The following is a 19,640-nucleotide window of genomic DNA, read 5'->3' as shown; positions in this document are numbered from 1 at the left end:
GCTGGGAAGATTGTATCCCCCATATAAATAACATTCTATTGGTAGCAAGAATTTTGTATAATAATTTTAATTGAAAAATTATACGTTTTGAATCCGGCGTCGTTTTGCGTATCAGTTCATAAACAATTTGCCATGGAATCGGTGCGTCAAAACTCTCTTCCCAACTATTTTGCAATCTATATGGGACGGCTGTCAATCCTTTGGTCCTTAAATGAAACTGGTATACTTTTTTATTTATCACAATTTTCTTTAACCAATTATGTTCTTTAATGCAGGGCCGACAGACAAGTTCCTTACTTTTTCCCCCTTCCACTTTCCTCTTCCATTTTTGCAGTAATGCTGCAATTATTTGGTTGTAATCTTGGGTAGAGCAGACATTTCCATATGTTTTTGTTAGCTGCATGTGCGACATAACTCCACCAGTCCTACCTATGATATCATTTACAAAGATTATACCTTTTCACTTACCCTTTACCACGTTACGCAGGCCGAGGGGGCAGGAGGGGCTCAGCAACCCCTCACAGCAGAATCCCAAACCAACCAGTTCAGGTTGTCCAACACTGTCTGTTATTCAGAACCAACATCCACACGGCAGTCTGTCCGTCTATAAACTTTTAATGAATACTTCCTCCAAAGTGGCAAGGGAAGGAAGGTTTTTAATTTCTTTCTCTTTCAGTCTCTCTCTCTCTCTGTCAGACTTCCCTTCTTTCACGTTACATGTTTTCTCCACGCTCTTCTGATCACACTCCAGAATAGAGGACAGCCATTGTGATGCAATGTCCTGATGGCAGGCAGGCAGTCAGTATGTCCCAGTGCTGAGATCCCTGCCACTCTCTGTGGCACAGCCAGGCTCAACACTACTTCCCTGAGCACTAATCTAATAAGAGTCAGCCAGCTGGAGACAAAGGCATAGACCATTACAGCAGAGTGTGTGTGTGTGTGTGTGAGAGAGAGAGAGAAGGAGATAACTGAAAATGTCCTCTCTCTCCTTGTGTGTAAGAACCACACCCTCTATGTGTGTGTGTTTGTGTGTGTCCTGGGGCGAGGCAGGTGTGCTGGTGACAGAGGGAAAGCCCAGGGGGAGGAGGGGGTCCATAGATGCACCAGTATCCACGGCTACAACTACATCAGTACACTCTCCTAGGAGTCTCTCTCTATCCATCTCTCTCTCTCGCTGTCTCTCTCACACACACACTCAAGTCTCACAGTCTCCTCCTCCACTACAACTTGTTAAATCCTATTGTCTATATTTCCCTTCTCTTTTTGTCAATTTTAGTTTCCTTCGCTATATTTCTCCCAGTTGTATCCTCTCTCTCTCTCGCTGGTAATGTTCTGTTACATCTGAATTATGACATATGACCCAGTCTAATCCCATACCCTCCCACGCACCGGAGAAGGCAAGGGCGTGTGTGCTCAGGAGTACAGGGGCACTTCTGCAGCTCGGGTACGTGGGTCTGTGTTTGGGGGTATCAGTGACTTGGGCAAATAGTTCAGCTGAAAGCTCAACGTTCAAAGTGAAGCTCCAGATATCACACACTGTGTAGAGTTCAGACTCCTATAGTTTTATAGACTGCGGGGTTGAGACTGCTCTAGTGTGTGTGTGTGTGTGTGTGTGTGTGTGTGTGTATGAATGTGAGCATCTGTCTGTGTGTGTGTATGTGCGTGGACTATGAGGTTGAGACTGCTCTAGTATACCGTAAGCGTTTCAGCGCATCGTTATATGTGATTACAAAGACACACCACAGGGGACACAGGAAAGTTCTTGCATAAAACATGGCTAAAGGGGATTTATAGCATTTTGCATTCCATGTATAAGTCAAGACGTGTGTGTGTGTGTGTGTGTGTGTGTGTGTGTGTGTGTGTGTGTGCGTGTGTATGTGTGTGTGTGTGTGCGTGTGTATGTGTGCGCGTGCGAGAGAGAGAGAGAGACTTAGGGAGAGAGAGCCAGATAGAAGCCTAGAAGCAGACAAAGGGTGGGAGTGGTCCTTTATCCATTTCTCAGCTAATCAAACCAAAGTAAGAGTGCTTCCAAAAACACTGAATACAGACATTGCCGTATCCAATATTCACTACTCCAACCATAGAAAAATACAGAATGTAGAAAGCTGTCAGTAGCAGCGTCATTAGGTGCAATTATGACTGCTAACACCCAAACACAAAGACACACACCGATGATAGCATTAGGCCAGTAACAACCCATCTTCTCCTCTTGCCTCACTATCCAAACACTCCTGGTATTCTGGATCAGAGCCCACGTGTCATGCTGGAATCATGAGACTCTCAAAATGAACGCCCCGGAATACTTTGGAGGTTTGATATCGGATCTGATCTTAGAGGGTGACGTTATGTGAACAGTCTAAGCACGAGACATACAGAAATGTTATTGGGGGCACTGGGTTTAACACACACACATACGCACGCGCAGTATTGTATTATCATACAAAAAGGCCTCCTGGTTATCAGAGAAACGACAGGAGAAAGAGAGAGGGAGAGAAAGGAGAAAAGATTGTGATTGTTTAGAGCCTGGAGCAAAACCACAGCATCCTCTTCGCTGGAGAGAGGGAAACAGACACCACACAACAGAGAGACAGAGGAAAGAGGAGGGAGAGACAGAGCAAGGGGGAATGATGATTCCTCTAAGGAGAGCAAAAAGAGAGGAAAAGAGAGGGGGAGAGCGAGAGGAAGCGATTCTGTCCATCCATTTGACTGCCAGGTGCAACCTGTACCTGAGGACCCTCCTCAACTGCCTGAGGGGCCTAGTCAAGTCCAGACAGGTACGAAAAAGGGCACTGGTGTTGCTGTGGGCTTCAGGGGGCTTCAGAGGGCTGGGGTGTTGTAAATAAATGCTGTAAATAACCGTAACTCCTTAGCCTGCACACACACACACACACACACACACCCTGTGGAGGGGAAGATGTAAAACCTCCCCATAGATCCACTAACATCACACACACACACACAGAACGAGTGGAGAACAGAGAGAAATAAGAGAAGGAGGAGAGGACTGGGGGATATACTGTATTTATCATTGTAATGTTAAAGGGTGGTTTGGGTTTTCCTATCTATTTCCTATCTGTTTCATAGTGTATCTGCACGCTTGCACACACATACACACGGACACACATGCACACACACACACAACAGAAAAGAGTGTCACACACATACACACACCAAAAGGAATTCAAATCATCGGACGGATTGTTACGGATGCATTTCTTCCTCTTTCTCTGGCCGTGAAATGAAATGTGAGCTGAAAGACACCCACAGATTAATTCAATCTGACACTCAGTCTATTGTCGCTATGGGTCTGTGTTGTCCCATAACTAAAAGGGATTTTTTGGTAACGATAGTGCCAGTTTGAACTGTAATTTGCATACATTTGAGAGTCAAAACAGTGGCAGTTGTAGTTACTATCCCTTCTTCATCTTCTGGTTTTAGGTGTTTTAATTCCTTTATCAGGAATCAGAATACAAAATAATATTCTTACAAAATAGTCACTGTCCTGGAGAGCTACAGAACATACAGGCTTTTGTTCCAACCCAGCAATGAAACACCTGATTCAAGTCACCAATGACAGCATTCATCAATACCTTGATAAGTTCTGGGCGGCAGGTAGCTTAGTGGTTAAGAGCATTGTGCCAGTAACCGAAAGGTCGCTGGTTCTAATCCCCGAGCCGACTAGGTGAAAAATCTGTCGATGTGCCCTTGAGCAAGGCACTTAACCCTAATTGCTCCTGTAAGTTGCTCTGGATAAGAGTGTCTGCTAAATGACTAAAATGTAATAAGTTGAATCATGTGTGTTAGTGCTAGGCTGAAACAAAAGCCTGCACATCTGTAGGTCTCCGGGACCAGGGTTGGAGTCCACTGCACTAAATACTCTAGTTCAATTCTGGTCCGGATCCGGTCCGCCAGTTGAGTATGGAAGCTCTAGTTCTTGAGTCAGAATCTCCTGTCTTTAGGATAATTGTCCAACCCCCCTTGTGCACTATGAAAAAAAAAATGTGCTCTTGACCCCTTAGCCAGAGTTCACAAGGATTTTACCCCATTGCCATGGTGATATCTGACACCCCAACCCCCAACCCTATCGCAGACTGGGCCCTAACGGGCTAAGATTATGTTATCCATAGCAGCATCATTCAGACTTTAAAAGCTGATCTGTTTTATAGGTCTCCAATCCAGTGGTCTACCACAGCCCGTTACAGAGTGGCTAAAGAGCTGATGGGGACTCTCTGTCAGGGCTCGTGAAACTTACACTGCAACTATGCCCACACACACACGTATACACAAACAGGATGCCACATGCAGACACACAAACACACACACACACTAGGCATAGTAAGGTGCTCAGCTGTCAAATCCAACTCCCCACCTGCCCAAATCAGCTCCATTAACCCCTCAGTCATCTACACACACACACACACACACACACACACACACTTTACCCTGAAGCCATATCAACCCTGCTATATTATGTTAACACAGTTATCCACCATTTCCAACTCTCCAAATTAATGCAAACCAAAACCAGTAACCACATTTATCAGACATTCCTTCAGGGGGGCTGCTCCAAATGTACCCCCTACCTGCCACCTCTACCCCTTCCCTCCTTTCCTTCCCCCAACCCTCCATCTCTCTGCGTCTTTTCAGAAAGGAGTGGAACGCTCTTTGAAGATCAGTCAGGACTATCAACAAAGAGAGACTACTGGCACAAGCAGTAATGCACTATTAACAAAATTAACTCTCTGATAGATGAAAGTAAAAAATAAATATAACACCGTTCCCAAAAACCTTTATAATTTAATTGCTTTTCAGACTCTCTCTCTCTTTTCTCTCCACTCTCTCTCTCTTTTTCTCTCATCAACAACTGCCAATATGAAAAAGCTTTCTCACAAACACCTTTTAAGGGGTTCCTTTAAGACCTTAATGAAAGGTGAAGGGCAGAGGTGAGAAAGATATGATCAGGGCGGTAAAGAGGCAGGTGAAAGGTCAAGATGGGTCAGTGCAGGGTGAGAGGAGAGAGACTGGAAGCTTTCATCTCTCACATTAGGGGTTAGGAGGTGAGGGAGAAGGGGAGTAGAGGTGAGGGCTTAGTTAGGGGGTGTGAGAGAAAGAGAAGGAGGGAAGGAGGGGAGACAGAGGTCAAAAGGTGGAAAAACAGGAAATCACTCACACCTGCAGATTGAGAGGAATTATAACTGCAGTCTTACTTAGCTTTACTAACCCAACAAAGAAACAACATCAAGGGGTTTCACTCGTTCTTACAGAGCCCACTTCGGTCCCACACACCCGTCCGCTTCTCTCCCAAACAAACACACTCTATCTTATAGTGTAATGCCTCCATCCATTTCCCGCTGTCAATTATCCACATTAAACAACTCCCTCCTTCTTCCTCTCTCCTTCTCACTCTCTCTCTCTCTCTACCAGAAAGAGGTCAAACTGCTGCCCTATTATCCTTTCCATTGATCCACGCAGGTCACAAGGACATAAATCCAACCATTTTGTAATTTGACCCAATGTAAGGACCTCTCCCAATGATGCAGAGAAATGGTCTGTGTGTGTTTGTGTGTGTTTGTGTGTGTGCCTGCGTGTGTGCATGCATGTGTGTAGTGTCCTACCTGTCAGCGTCTCCCTGGCCCGTGGAGGTGTTGCGTTGGAGGGTCTCTCGTACCGCCGCCATGCCGTCAGGTAGACGGTTGAGTCGCCGCGCGTACAGACTCAGACCGCCGTCCGTCATGTAGCTGAGGACAGGAAAGGTCAAGGGTCACATTAGAAAACACAAGGTTTTCAAAGTCAAAGCTCACGTTAAAATTACACAACAGTTTTACATCACTTTTGATGGAATACAGTTAATTCTTGATGGATTCCAACACTGATATTGTTAGACTCAAATGAAGATTTTCCACGTCAGCTTTCAAGCCAGGAAGAAGAAAATAGAACATGGTCCAACCCTTGGTCTAACACCCCAGAGAAAGCCAACAACTCCCTCCCTTTCTAGTGCCTGGGCCGGACAAACAAGATGGATGTCCCTTCCTGCTCTAAATAAAACCAACGAGGAGAGGAAAGGACATCCATCTTGTTTGTCTGGCCCAGGCACCAGTCTCATCAATCAGGATTAAATGGCTGCTGGCCGACTGGACCGGTCACCAACTCCACACCACTGGGGCTCTGCACATGCACAGAAGAACACACACACACACACCAGTACAGCTAGACCAGTACTTCCCCTACATTTCCTAGATGATGTTCCTGGTGCAGTGTTATTTTTGGCACTCTTTTTTAGATTTAGTCTAGTCTTAGTCATTTTGACTAAAATATCATAAAATCACATTTTTGTCATTTGAATAACGATTTAGTGTAGTTATTGTCAAAATGATGAAAACAGTGGGCCATTTTAGTCAACTAAATGGCCTTTCATTTTAGTCACATAACATTTGTATTGCTTCAATAACCTATAGTAAACATAAATCACTTACTTCCATGTGCACAAACATACACTGAGTAATCCCAAAAAAATGTTTTCCATGACATTGACCAGGTGAATCCTGGTGAAAGCTATGATCCCTTATTGTTAAATCCACTTCAATCAATGTAGATGAAGGGGAGGAGAAGAAGGATTTTTAAACCTTGAGACAATTGAGACATGGATTGTGTATGTGTGCCTTTCAGAGGGTGAATGGGCAAGACAAAAAATGTAAGTGCCTTTAAACGGGGTATGGTAGTAGGTGCCAGGCGCACCCGTTTGTGTCAAGAACTGCAACTCTGCTGGGTTTTTCACGCTTCCTGTGTGTATCAAGAAAGGTCCACCACACAAAGGACATCCAGCCAATTTGACACAACTGTGGGAAGCATTGGCGTCAACATGGGCCAGCATCCCTGTGGAATGCTTTCGACACCTACTAAACCTACTACACAACCACTGACTGTACACATACAGTAAACCTCATACATGTACTAACTGTACAACCACAGGGAGTCAGAGTAATCATATCCTCAACCAATCATGAAGAGAGTCACAGGAACTGAACCAACCAATGTGGTGTGAAAAATTGCCCTTTGTCTGTGCATAGACAAGCTATTGTTTCCATATACTGTATGGTGAAGACACTTACAAACTGCAGAAGGAGCAAAGACAGAGAATAACGTACAGAGATGCATTGTCAACGTCATACTAAGGCTTTACCAACACACTGCCCTGAACACTAACACTCTTGTTTTTGTATGACCTTTCTACAACCTCTCTATAACATATATTCAACCTCTCTATAACATATCTACAACCTCTCTATAACCAGTCTCTTCAATGCCACCTGTCCCCTTTGCCCTTTTCATAGACACACAGAGGTGAGACAATGTATGAGTGGAAAAGGTGAACAAGAAAGCAGAGGATGATGATACTTTAATTGACCAGGTTTCTTACTTCGTACACCAATAACTCCCATAGGAAGTGGCTAAATCTAATAACAGCCACACAGAGGGGAGTTGTCCTCTACTCTCGTACAGTATGTCCTCTCAGAAGCCTTATCGTTCCATAAATATCTCTAGAATAACCTGGAATCTATTGACTTTACTGCACAATGCTAATAGGTGACATGGTGCAAACATTTTAGCTTCCCTCTCATGTTATATGGCTCCTGACCAGGGTTATGCTCAAATTCCATTTAAATTAATTCAATTCAGGACCAAAAATTACCCATTGTTTTGTATGAGGGTTTTCCAGTTCATGCACGGAGTTTCCACCCAGTGGAATAATAAATAGATCCTAACCCTGCAACTGACAAAAGCAGAAGTGCCACTCTCACTAAAAACCAGGTAACAGCAATGTCAAGGTGTTACATGCTTAGTAACTGAGGATGACATCTGAGAATCAGACACACACCTTTATCCCCACTCATCTAAAAACAGATAGGACAACTGGATTGGATTAAAATCACAAGACAAACAGACACTTTCTGGTTCACCCACTTCAACTGTCAGTTGAAACCACTGAGACATACCTTTTCGCCTCGCACATCTTAATGATGTTAGTCCAACGTGTCCAGGTGAGTTAAGATCCCTTCGATAAAGATCAGAATGAACCTTTCAGATCAGAATGTGTGTGTGTATGCCAAATATTATATGTAGCAACAGTGTAACTGTCATACATATACTCTTTCCTATGTGTCTTGCGCGTGTGTGTAATGTCTACACACTTAGGCCTAAGTGTGTGCATAAGTATGTCTCGTGCGCGCGCGTGTGTGTGCATAAGTATCTGTGAATATACAGTATGTGTGCTTCTAGTGTGTATTCCTCGGTGGGTGCTCAGTGTTGGTATGCGGGCTTCTTCTGTTAACTCCACATGCTCCCACTCACTGAAGGCTCTGCCGCTGCCTGGCTGTCTGCTTGCTAAAGAGCACAAGGTGGATAGGGGTGAGGAGGGGAGGGGAGGGGGTAAGGTTTAGAAGAGGGGGGCCAAAGGGAACACCATACCCCCAAGCCAGTCAGAGCGAGAGGTGAGGGAAGTTGGACGGGGGGTGGGGCGGTATCTCCAGGGGCCAGAGAAGCCGAAGGGTAAGAGAGGGGGAGGGGGAGGGGTGAGAGAGGGGTGAGGGAGTGCTGCCTGAGGTACTTAATTCTCATGCAGAGTGATCCGAGGCACATCCATCATGTTGTCTTGTTTGGGGGTTTCAGAAAGCACTTCACTAAAAGCATGACATCAATAGACACATGTCACATACCCACGTTAGGAGCCACAGCATGAACCAAGGATCAAACACCTCAGGTCTTCATAGCTGTTTCACCACCAAGTGCTAACCTCTTACTTTCAACCAATTATAAAATTCTATACATACTTTTTTACTCCTCCACAAGGATATAAAAAAACAACCTTTACACACCTGGAATGAGATAAAGAACGATAACTGTAAGTCGCCTGTAAGTCCCACTAGACGGGCAAGTGCCACAATTGGCTATATCATAAACATTTATGAAAACAACATTAATTCAAGGTTAGGGTTAGGCATAATGTTAGGTTTAAAATCAGATTTTTTGAAGATAAATTGTAGAAAAAAGCTGTGTTTATGACTTTGCCACTTGCACACAAAGTGACTACCCTGTAGGTGGGCGTGGAAGCCAACTCATCCTCCATGGTCAAACCTATAATACATGGTTGAATCAGTTAGCTGCTAATGTAGCTCAGCTGGTAGAGCACGGCGCTTGTAACGCCAGGGTAGTGGGTTCGATCCCCGGGACCACCCATACACAAAAAAATAATAAATGACTGTAAGTCGCTTTGGATAAAAGCTTCTGCTAAATGGCATATTATATTATAATGCCAACCTAGCATTGGTGGTTAACCATTCAAGGCCTGGGGAGGAGACTGAGTTATCTGTGTCTGTTTTAAATGGTTAAGACACAGGGCGGCTCCACCATATTACCACAAACAAACACAACCCCCCAGGCTACAGGCGTAATCTGGTCACTCCGTTTCCACGGCAGCCATTTGAATAAGGGCTCATTAGCGACCATCAATCACCCTGTTCCTAGCCCGAGGCTGGGACCATTCACACACACACGCACTCCTGTGACTATAGTAAAAATGTAAAAATATAGTTCATCCTCAGAGCCTTTGTGTGTTTCCTTTATATCCACGATGTCATCATCCTTCTCTCACATGGCCAGGGTAGTGGTACAGAACATGATGCCGGATCTAAACTATAGCAGCTCTCTACTACCGTACAGCACCTGATCGCTCATCTCTCTACACTACAGCACTACAGCTTTGGCTGGCGTCCCTCCCTGAGCCAATCCCTAAGTATAGATGTAGGAGATCATATTGCACTAGCAGGGGAATGGTTGGGGTCTTTCTCTTCATAGCACTCACCTGCCCAGGTGTGTGTGTGTGAGTGTATGTGTGTGTTTGGTTTGAAATGCCTTATCTGAGTGCTTCAGGGGGAGCACTTAACCCCACCCCTTCAGAGCAGGTGGCTCTGCAGAAGTGATTATGTCGGGAGAGAAACTTTGCGCTTTGGTTCATAGAACCGTTGATTGCATCACTTTTTTTACATGGTGGGGTTGTGATTTTTTTTATCGGGTCGCGGGTCAAAAAATTTGGAAACCCCTGAATTATGTCATCTAAAGAATTCTATTTTCCTTCTTCTTGAGACTTTGAGGAAGTTTAGGATTTTTTGTTGCTTTTTGATGTTTGACTATACAGTATTCAGATATCCATTCTTAGTTACTCATAGGTCCGTTTTATCTAATACATATCTTTCTGTTCCCCCATAAAGCTGCATTCGATAATTTATACATAGTCTGTTCCCTTGTGTCTTAGTCTCTCTCTCTTTTTGGCCGTCCACTCTCCTGATTCTGGCATCAGCAGCAGAGTTGGCTCCCAGAGTGTGTAAATTAATATGATAATAATGATGACAGCATTGGTTTAAATTGCAGAGTATGACAGCCAAGGTATGCAGGGGGCCTGTAACAACACGGACACTGACTTCAACATGGGCACTGACTAGAAAACAAACAGGTTATGGGGTTCAACTCTACTGGATTGAACTCACAGAGCAGAGCTACATAGAGGTAGCATCTGATCTGGGCCAGCATTCATGAAGCGTCTCAGAGTAGGAGTGCTGTTCTCGAATCAGTTTTGGCTTTCAGATAATAATGAGAATAAAAATGATTTGGACAGGGGAAACCTGATCCTAGATCAGCACTCCTAATCTCAGACGCTTTGTGGATATGGGCCCTGGTCCCCAAAGGACATACAGTGCATTCGGAAAGAATTCAGACCCCTTCTCTTTTTCCACATTTTGTTACATTACAGCCTTATTCTAAAATGTCCTCATCAATCTACACACAATACCCCATAATGACAAAGTGAAAACAGGTTTTTAGACATTTTTGCAAATGTATACTTTTTTTATTTTTTATTTACATAAGTATTCAGACCCTTTGTTATGAGACTCGAAATTGAGCTCAGGTGCATCCTGTTTCTTTTGATCATCCTTGAGATGTTTCTACAACTTGATTGGAGTCCACCTGTGGTAAATTCAATTGATTGGACATGATTTGGAAAGGCACACCCCTGTCTATATAAGGTCCCACAGTTGACAGCGCATGTCAGAGCAAAAACAAAGCCATGAGTTTGAAGGACTTTTCCGTAGAGCCCCGAGACAGGACTGTGTCGAGGCACAGATCTGGGGAAGGATACCAAAAAAATTCTGCAGCATTGAAGCCACTCCTCAGTAAAAGGCACATGACAGCCCACTTCGAGTTTGCCAAAAGGCACCTAAAGGACTCTCAGACCATGAGAAACAAGATTCTCTGTTCTGATGAAACCAAGATTGAACTCTTTGGCCTGAATGCCAAGCGTCACGTCTGGAGGAAGCCTGGCACCATCCCTACGGTGAAGCATGGTGGTGGCAGCATCATGCTGTGGTGATGTTTTTCAGCAGCAGGGACTGGGAGACTAGTCAGGATCGAGGGAAAGATGAACGGAGCAAAGTACACAGATATCCTTGATGAAAACCTGCTCCAGAGTACTCAGGACCTCAGACTGGGGCGAAGGTTCACCTTCCAACAAGAACACAACCCTAAGCACACAGCCAATACAACGCAGGAGTGGCTTCAGGACAAGTCTCTGTATGTCCTTGAGTGGTCCAACCGGAGCCCGGACTTGAACCCAATTGAACATCTCTGGAGAGACCTGAAAATAGCTTTGCAGCGACGCTCCCCATCCAACCTGACAGAGCTTGAGAGGATCTGCAGAGAAGAATGGGAGAAACTCCCCAAATACAGGTGTGCCAAGCTTGTAGCGTCATACCCAAGAAGTCCTAAATGTAAGAAGACTCGAGGCTGTAATCGCTGCCAAAGATGCTTCAACAAAGTACTGAGTAAAGGGTCTGCATACTTATGTAAATGTTATATTTCAGTTTCTAAAAACCTGTTTTTGCTTTGTCGTTATGGGGTATTGTGTGTAGATTGATGAGGTAAAAAAAACAATTTAATCAATTTTAGAATAAGGCTGTAACGTAACAAAATGTGGAAAAAGTCAAGGGGTCTGAATACTTTCCGAATGCACTGTATACCGTCTCAAAAAGCTATTACAGAATGTCTTACAAGTCCTCTCACAACAATAAGAACAACTAAATAAAAAAATTATTTTTCCCTTTATGCCACTACTTTTGGCTACACCATGTTCACATTTGTACACCAAGGGGAGATTACAAATACACTGGCGCCCTCTTGTGACATGACAGCCATAATGCATTGATTCCCAAACCTATGAGAAAGGGCACAAAACCAATCAAACCAGCCCCAAAAGGGATGAGCTGCAATTTGCAAAACACCATTTTTATGTTTTGACCATGTCATCATATGCTAGTTCTCTCAGAATACTCACCCACTGGTGACATCATCAGGGCGCGCTGCGTTCTTGCTCAGCACATCCCCGTCACTCATGTAGCCCGTCACCTCCATGGCAATGCCCTCCAGGTCAATATCCTCCCCTCTCTCCCCCAGATCCATACTGAGGGCACCTCCCCGCCCCGCCAGCTGTCTCCGCAGGGGGCCAGGGTACAGGTAGCGCCCCCCCTGCCCTCCTCCTCCCAAGGCACGACCCCCATAGCCGTTCCCTGTAGAGGGGGCGTCCCCCGCCTGCAGACGGGGGCTGGACTGGCCCAGTCGCCATGACGACAGGGAGGGCCGGGAGGAAGTGAGGCTGAGGATGCTCCGCCCACTGCCGCCGCTTATCTCCGTGGTGACGTTGCTGTCAAAGGTTGTCTCCAAGGTGCTGGGGGAGGGAGGGAGGGAGGGGAGAAGCAGAAAAAAAGACTATGAGCGTAAGACTAGACATTAGCTCATCAGCATTGAATTGGACTAGACTAGACAGCAGTCTCTAATCCTGTGAAAGGGAGAGCAAGCAGCACGGAGAGAGACTGGGTCAGGAGCTTGAATCAAAATCCAAAGACAAGACCACTGCTCCATCCAGCCAATACTGGATCAAAGACACTGACACACTCATAAAGGGGTGGATCATGCTGAAAAACCAGACACAAGACACAGTCTAGTGGGTTTGGAGAACAAGCCCTCCCTTACATACAAACTAGAATAGAGCATCAGACAGACAAGTCTCAAACCGCAAAAGTTCATTCAACTTCGTCCTTTATTCTATTTCTATCTGGCAACCCTGGAGGCTGGGACACGTCCACAGTCTCAGACGCGGCGTTTGTAGTGACACTACATGGCCACTAGGTGGCAGTGATGTCCCACTTAAGCTGCACGCCATCTTCAAAATTAGACCTTTGTCCTGGTGGACCACCCACTGCTTGTTAAAACAGACGTGCTAACTCACCTTTCCTTTTACATTAACAGCCTGCTTTTGGGATTTTTACAAGAGAAAGTGTTATGTATCTTTGCTAAGAATAGCTTTATTGTGATCACTACAGTCTAGGTCCAAAATGCTTCTTAACAGCTTCTACCCCCAAGCCATAAGACTCCTGAACAGCTAATCAAATGGCTACCCGGACTATCTGATTTTATTTTTTACTTATCTATTGTTTACTTAACACTTATTTTTCTTAAAACTGCATTGTTGGTTAAGGGCTTGTAAGTAAGCATTTCACAGGTCTACCCTGTTGTATTCGGTGCATGTGACAAATAACATTTGATTTGATTTGATATTGTGGTCTCTCTCTGTGTCTGTTATGTCTTAATGGATGTCAGTGGAACTTGTTGAATACACATAATTTAATCTGGAATATGGAATCTGTTTGGATACTGGACTGGACATATGTTCTGGACCTGTCTATTCTCATTGCAGGGGGTTCTTACCTGTGTGTGATCTGAGTCCCCCGTAGACTAGACATGGTCTCTTCCAGGTTCTGGCGTAGGTCTGCAATGTTTTTAACAGTCCGCAGTCGCCGTGTCTCTGGATCTTCTGCTATACAGAACAAACAATGTGACTGAGTACATAGGTACTAGTGGTGCGCAGGTCAACTGTTTGTTCACCCGCACCCGCCCGCAATTGCTAATAACCCATCAGCAACCGCCAGACTATATGTGATAAAGTGAAAATCTGAGGCCCACACCCGACCCTAACCTGCTAATATAAAAAATGTGCTGTAGGTTACAGTCAGAGTCAAACTCCGACGTCATATTTGCCTCCGTGGATCGACGTTAACTTTTTCTCCCTGTTCCCAAAAACATTTACAATTGGTGTGCAGGCTATTTGGCGCGCGTACAGTTAGGCCCTAAAGCTTAGATTTACACTCTGATAGACTAAAATAATGAAAGAAAAACCTCAATGTAGCCTATAGATATAAATTGCACATGAATTATACATTTAAGGATTTTTTAAAGTATTGTTTTCTCTTTATTCAACCCGCCCGCCACCCACCTGCCCTTCATCAACACAATTCTTCATGACCCTAAACACACCTGCCCCGTGGATATAACTGAGGGGAAAAATTCGTCGTCGGGTGAGGTTGTGTCTCTCTGGCGGGAGGTAAGCTTGGTTATATGGCTTGTATGGTGTCGAGTAAAGCTTAAACTATGTAGTTAGATTGTAGTTAGGTATTGTAGGTAGTTATCGTGGGTTATTGTATGTAATTATTGTAGGTATTGTATTCGGCTGAGCCCAGTGAAGCACGAGGCTAGCTAACCCACTACCTGGACTAGCTAGCGGGTAGCTACTGGTAACTATTAGCAACTGTGGATAGTTGTTTCACGCTTGAGAGTGCCTGTCATTATGCCAGCTAGCTGCCTACAATAATTACATACAATAATGCCTACCATTCAGCTGTTTTTCTAACATCTTTGTCTGAAGCGTTAACGTTAGGTAGTAAGTAGCTACTGTGCTCAAATTGTAGCTAGCTTGTTGCTACCTGGATACAGTGGGGGAAAAAAGTATTTAGTCAGCCACCAATTGTGCAAGTCCTCCCACTTAAAAAGATGAGAGAGGCCTGTAATTTTCATCATAGGTACATGTCAACTATGACAGACAAATTGAGAATTTTTTTTCCTGAAAATCACATTGTAGGATTTTTAATGAATTTATTTGCAAATTATGGTGGAAAATAAGTATTTGGTCACCTACAAACAAGCAAGATTTCTGGCTCTCACAGACCTGTAACTTCTTCTTTAAGAGGCTCCTCTGTCCTCCACTCGTTACCTGTATTAATGGCACCTGTTTGAACGTATCAGTATAAAAGACACCTGTCCACAATCTCGAACAGTCACACTCCAAACTCCACTATGGCCAAGACCAAAGAGCTGTCAAAGGACACCAGAAACAAAATTGTAGACCTGCACCAGGCTGGGAAGACTGAATCTGCAATAGGTAAGCAGCTTGGTTTGAAGAAATCAACTGTGGGAGCAATTATTAGGAAATGGAAGACACTGATAATCTCCCTCGATCTGGGGCTCCACGCAAGATCTCACCCCGTGGGGTCAAAATGATCACAAGAACGGTGAGCAAAAATCCCAGAACCACACGGGGGGACCTAGTGAATGACCTGCAGAGAGCTGGGACCAAAGTAACAAAGCCTACCATCAGTAACACACTACGCCGCCAGGGACTCAAATCCTGCAATGCCAGATGTGTCCCCCTGCTTAAGCCAGTACATGTCCAGGCCCGTCTGAAGTTTGCTAGAGTGCATTTGGATGATCCAGAAGAGGATTGGGAGAATGTCATATGGTCAGATGAAACCAAAATAGAACTTTTTGGTAAAAACTCAACTCGTCGTGTTTGGAGGACAAAGAATGCTGAGTTGCATCCAAAGAACACCATACCTACTGTGAAGCATGGGGGTGGAAACATCATGCTTTGGGGCTGTTTTTCTGCAAAGGGACCAGGACGACTGATCCGTGTAAAGGAAAGAATGAATGGGGCCATGTATCGTGAGATTTTGAGTGAAAACCTCCTTCCATCAGCAAGGGCATTGAAGATGAAACATGGCTGGGTCTTTCAGCATGACAATGATCCCAAACACACCGCCCGGGCAACGAAGGAGTGGCTTCGTAAGAAGCATTTCAAGGTCCTGGAGTGGCCTAGCCAGTCTCCAGATCTGAACCCCATAGAAAATCTTTGGAGGGAGTTGAAAGTCTGTGTTGCCCAGCGACAGCCCCAAAACATCACTGCTCTAGAGGAGATCTGCATGGAGGAATGGGCCAAAATACCAGCAACAGTGTGTGAAAACCTTGTGAAGACTTACAGAAAACGTTTGACCTGTGTCATTGCCAACAAAGGGTATATAACAAAGTATTGAGAAACTTTTGTTATTGACCAAATACTTATTTTCCACCATAATTTGCAAATAAATTCATTAAAAATCCTACAATGTGTTTTTCTGGATTTTTTTTCCTCATTTTGTCTGTCATAGTTGACATGTACCTATGATGAAAATTACAGGCCTCTCTCATCTTTTTAAGTGGGAGAACTTGCAGAATTGGTGGCTGACTAAATACTTTTTTCCCCCACTGTAGCTAACTAAACAATAGCTGTAACGACCTAGCGAACAGACGCGAACTGGCTGAGTCAATTCAGTGGCTAGCTTTGCACTTGGCTAGCTAACAGTAGCTGCTAGGGGTAAGTTAAAACCTACATTTGTGTTTTGTTTTTTACATACTGGTAGCCAGAGTCGTTCAAGGGAATTCGGGACATGGGTGACTAGTTAATGTTAGCTTGGCTCTCTCTGTGTGTTCGTGCCGTGGGTGGAGGGTTTTTTTTCGTTGGCAGAAAGCAATGGCTAGCTAGTATGCTAACTATTCTAGCTAACTAACTGGCTGAATAAGTTGACGACAGACTCGCTCAAGCTGTCGGGACTAACCCACAACGTCAGACACGGACACGTATGATCTGCTTGGCGTGTTGACACACTGGTGTTTTGTTGTGGCCGAGTATTGGTGCTAAACCGTGTTGTTGGAGGCTGGCATGCTAGTTGGCTGTGGCATCATAGGATTCGGTGCCCTGGACGGTTTTTCACAGAATAATACTGTACCAAGTTAGCTAGCTGAATAAACTAAGTTAGTCTATTCCTAGAAAACATTGAACCGCTGTCGTTTACATCAATTATAGTTTCTGAGGTGGAAGTTGGGAGAGTTATATTTGGGTGTTTCAGTGAAACGTAAGTGAGGGAGGCCCCGCTCTCTTGCTTTCCCAGATGTTTAGTTCATTTCATTCCGATCTCCTTTGCATTATTGTAGCCATTTTCTGTAGCCTGTCAACTATGCTTCTGTCTATCCCTGTTCTCTCCTCTCCGCACAGGCTATACAAACGCCTCACACCGCGTGGCTGCTGCCTCTCTAACCTGGTGGTCCCTGCACACACGACCCACGTGGAGTTCCAGGTCTCCAGCAGCCTCTGGAACTGCCGTTCTGCGGCCAACAAGGCAGAGTTCATCTCAGCCTATACTACCCTCCAGTCCCTCGACTTCTTGGCGCTGACGGAAACATGGATTACCACTGAAAACACTGCTACTCCTACTGCTCTCTCCTCGTCTGACCATGTGTTCTCGCATACCCCGAGAGCATCTGGTCAGCGGGGTGGTGGCACAGGAATCCTCATCTCTCCCAAGTGGACATTCTCTCTTTTTCCCCTGACCCATCTGTCTATCTCCTCATTTGAATTCCATGCTGTCACAGTCACTAGCCCATTCAAGCTTAACATACTTGTTATTTATCGCCCTCCAGGTTCCCTTGGAGAGTTCATCAATGAGCTTGACGCCTTCATAAGTTCCTTTCCTGAGGATGGCTCACCCCTCACAGTTCTGGGTGACTTTAACCTCCCTACGTCTACCTTTGACTCATTTCTCTCTGCCTCCTTCTTTCCACTCCTCTCCTCTTTTGACCTCACCCTCTCACCGTCCCCCCCCCTACTCACAAGGCAGGCAATACGCTTGACCTCATCTTTACTAGATGCTGTTCTTCTACTAATCTCACTGCAACTCCCCTCCATGTCTCCGACCACTACTTTGTATCCTTTTCTCTCTCGCTCTCCTCCAACACTACTCACTCTGCCCCTACTCAGATGGTAATGCGCCGTCGCAACCTTCGCTCTCTCTCTCCCGCTACTCTCTCCTCTTCCATCCTATCATCTCTTCCCTCTGCTCATACCTTCTCCCTCCAATCTCCTGATTCTGCCTCCTCAACCCTCCTCTCCTCCCTTTCTGCATCCTTTGACTCTCTATGTCCCCTATCCTCCCAGCCGGCTCGGTCCTCCCCTCCTGCTCCGTGGCTTGACGACTCATTGCGAGCTCACAGAACAGGGCTCCGGGCAGCTGAGCGGAAATGGAGGAAAAATAGACTCCCTGCGGACCTGGCATCTTTTCACTCCCTCCTCTCTAAATTTTCTTCCTCTGTTTCTGCCGCTAAAGACACTTTCTACCACTCTAAATTTCAAGCCTCGGCCTCTAACCCTAGGAAGCTCTTTTCCACCTTCTCCTCCCTGCTGAATCCTCCTCCCCCCCTCCTCCCTCTCTGTGGATGACTTCGTCAACCATTTTGAAAAGAAGGTTGACGACATCCGATCCTCGTTTGTTAAGTCAAATGACACTGCTGGTCCTGCTCACACTGCCCTACCCTATGCTTTGACTTCTTTCTCCCCTCTCTCTCCAAATGAAATCTTGCGACTTGTGACGGCCGGCCGCCAAACAACCTGCCCGCTTGACCCTATCCCCTCCTCTCTTCTCCAGACCATCTCCGGTGACCTTCTCCCTTACCTCACCTCGCTCATCAACTCATCCTTGACCACTGGCTATGTCCCTTCCGTCTTCAAGAGAGCGAGAGTTGCACCCCTTCTCAATAAACCTACACTCGATCCCTCCGATGTCAACAACTACAGACCAGTATCCCTTCTTTCTTTTCTCTCCAAAACTCTTGAGCGTGCCGTCTTTAGCCAACTCTCTTGCTATCTCTCTCAGAATGACCTTCTTGATCCAAACCAGTCAGGTTTCAAGACTGGTCATTCAACTGAGACTGCTCTTCTCTGTGTCACGGAGGCTCTCCGCACTGCTAAAGCTAACTCTCTCTCCTCTGCTCTTGTCCTTCTAGACCTGTCTGCTGCCTTTGATACTGTGAACCATCAGATCCTCCTCTCCACCCTCTCCGAGTTGGGTATCGCCGACGCGGCTCACTCTTGGATTGCGTCCTACCTGACCGGTCGCTCCTACCAAGTGGCGTGGGGAGAATCTGTCTCCGCACCACGTGCTCTCACCACTGGTGTCCCCCAGGGCTCAGTTCTAGGCCCTCTCCTATTCTCGCTATACACCAAGTCACTTGGCTCTGTCATATCCTCACATGGCCTCTCCTATCATTGCTACGCAGACGACATACAACTAATCTTTTCCTTTCCCCCTTCTGATAACCAGGTGGCGAATCGCATCTCTGCATGTCTGGCAGACATATCAGTGTGGATGACGGATCACCACCTCAAGCTGAACCTCGGCAAGACGGAGCTGCTCTTCCTACCGGGGAAGGACTGCCCGTTCCATGATCTCGCCATCACGGTTGACAACTCCGTTGTGTCCTCTTCCCAGAGTGCAAAGAGCCTTGGCGTGACCCTGGACAAAACCTTGTCGTTCTCCGCTAACATCAAGGCGGTGACCCGATCCTGTAGGTTCATGCTCTACAACATTCGGAGAGTACCACCCTGCCTTACACAG

The 19,640-nt window shown here is 45.5% G+C and overlaps 1 protein-coding gene across 1 annotated transcript in view; it reads right to left on the bottom strand.

Annotated features, from left to right (window-relative positions):
* LOC311127766 (neuron navigator 2-like) overlaps window positions 1-19,640 on the bottom strand; it is a gene marked incomplete at its 5' end in the record, with an annotated part of 261,667 nt that overhangs the window by 42,211 nt on the left and 199,816 nt on the right. The window contains 3 exons of the mRNA XM_084159641.1: window positions 5,616-5,738; window positions 12,383-12,772; window positions 13,813-13,921. Coding sequence (XP_084015767.1) covers window positions 5,616-5,738; window positions 12,383-12,772; window positions 13,813-13,921 — 622 coding nt within the window. The remainder of the gene's footprint in view (window positions 1-5,615; window positions 5,739-12,382; window positions 12,773-13,812; window positions 13,922-19,640) is intronic.

This window comes from Coregonus lavaretus, assembly GCF_964263955.1.
Source record: "Coregonus lavaretus genome assembly, chromosome: 4".
Classification (NCBI taxonomy): Eukaryota; Metazoa; Chordata; class Actinopteri; order Salmoniformes; family Salmonidae; genus Coregonus; species Coregonus lavaretus.
Note: the sequence above shows the minus strand (reverse complement) of the source record. Positions and strands in the feature narration are given on the sequence as shown.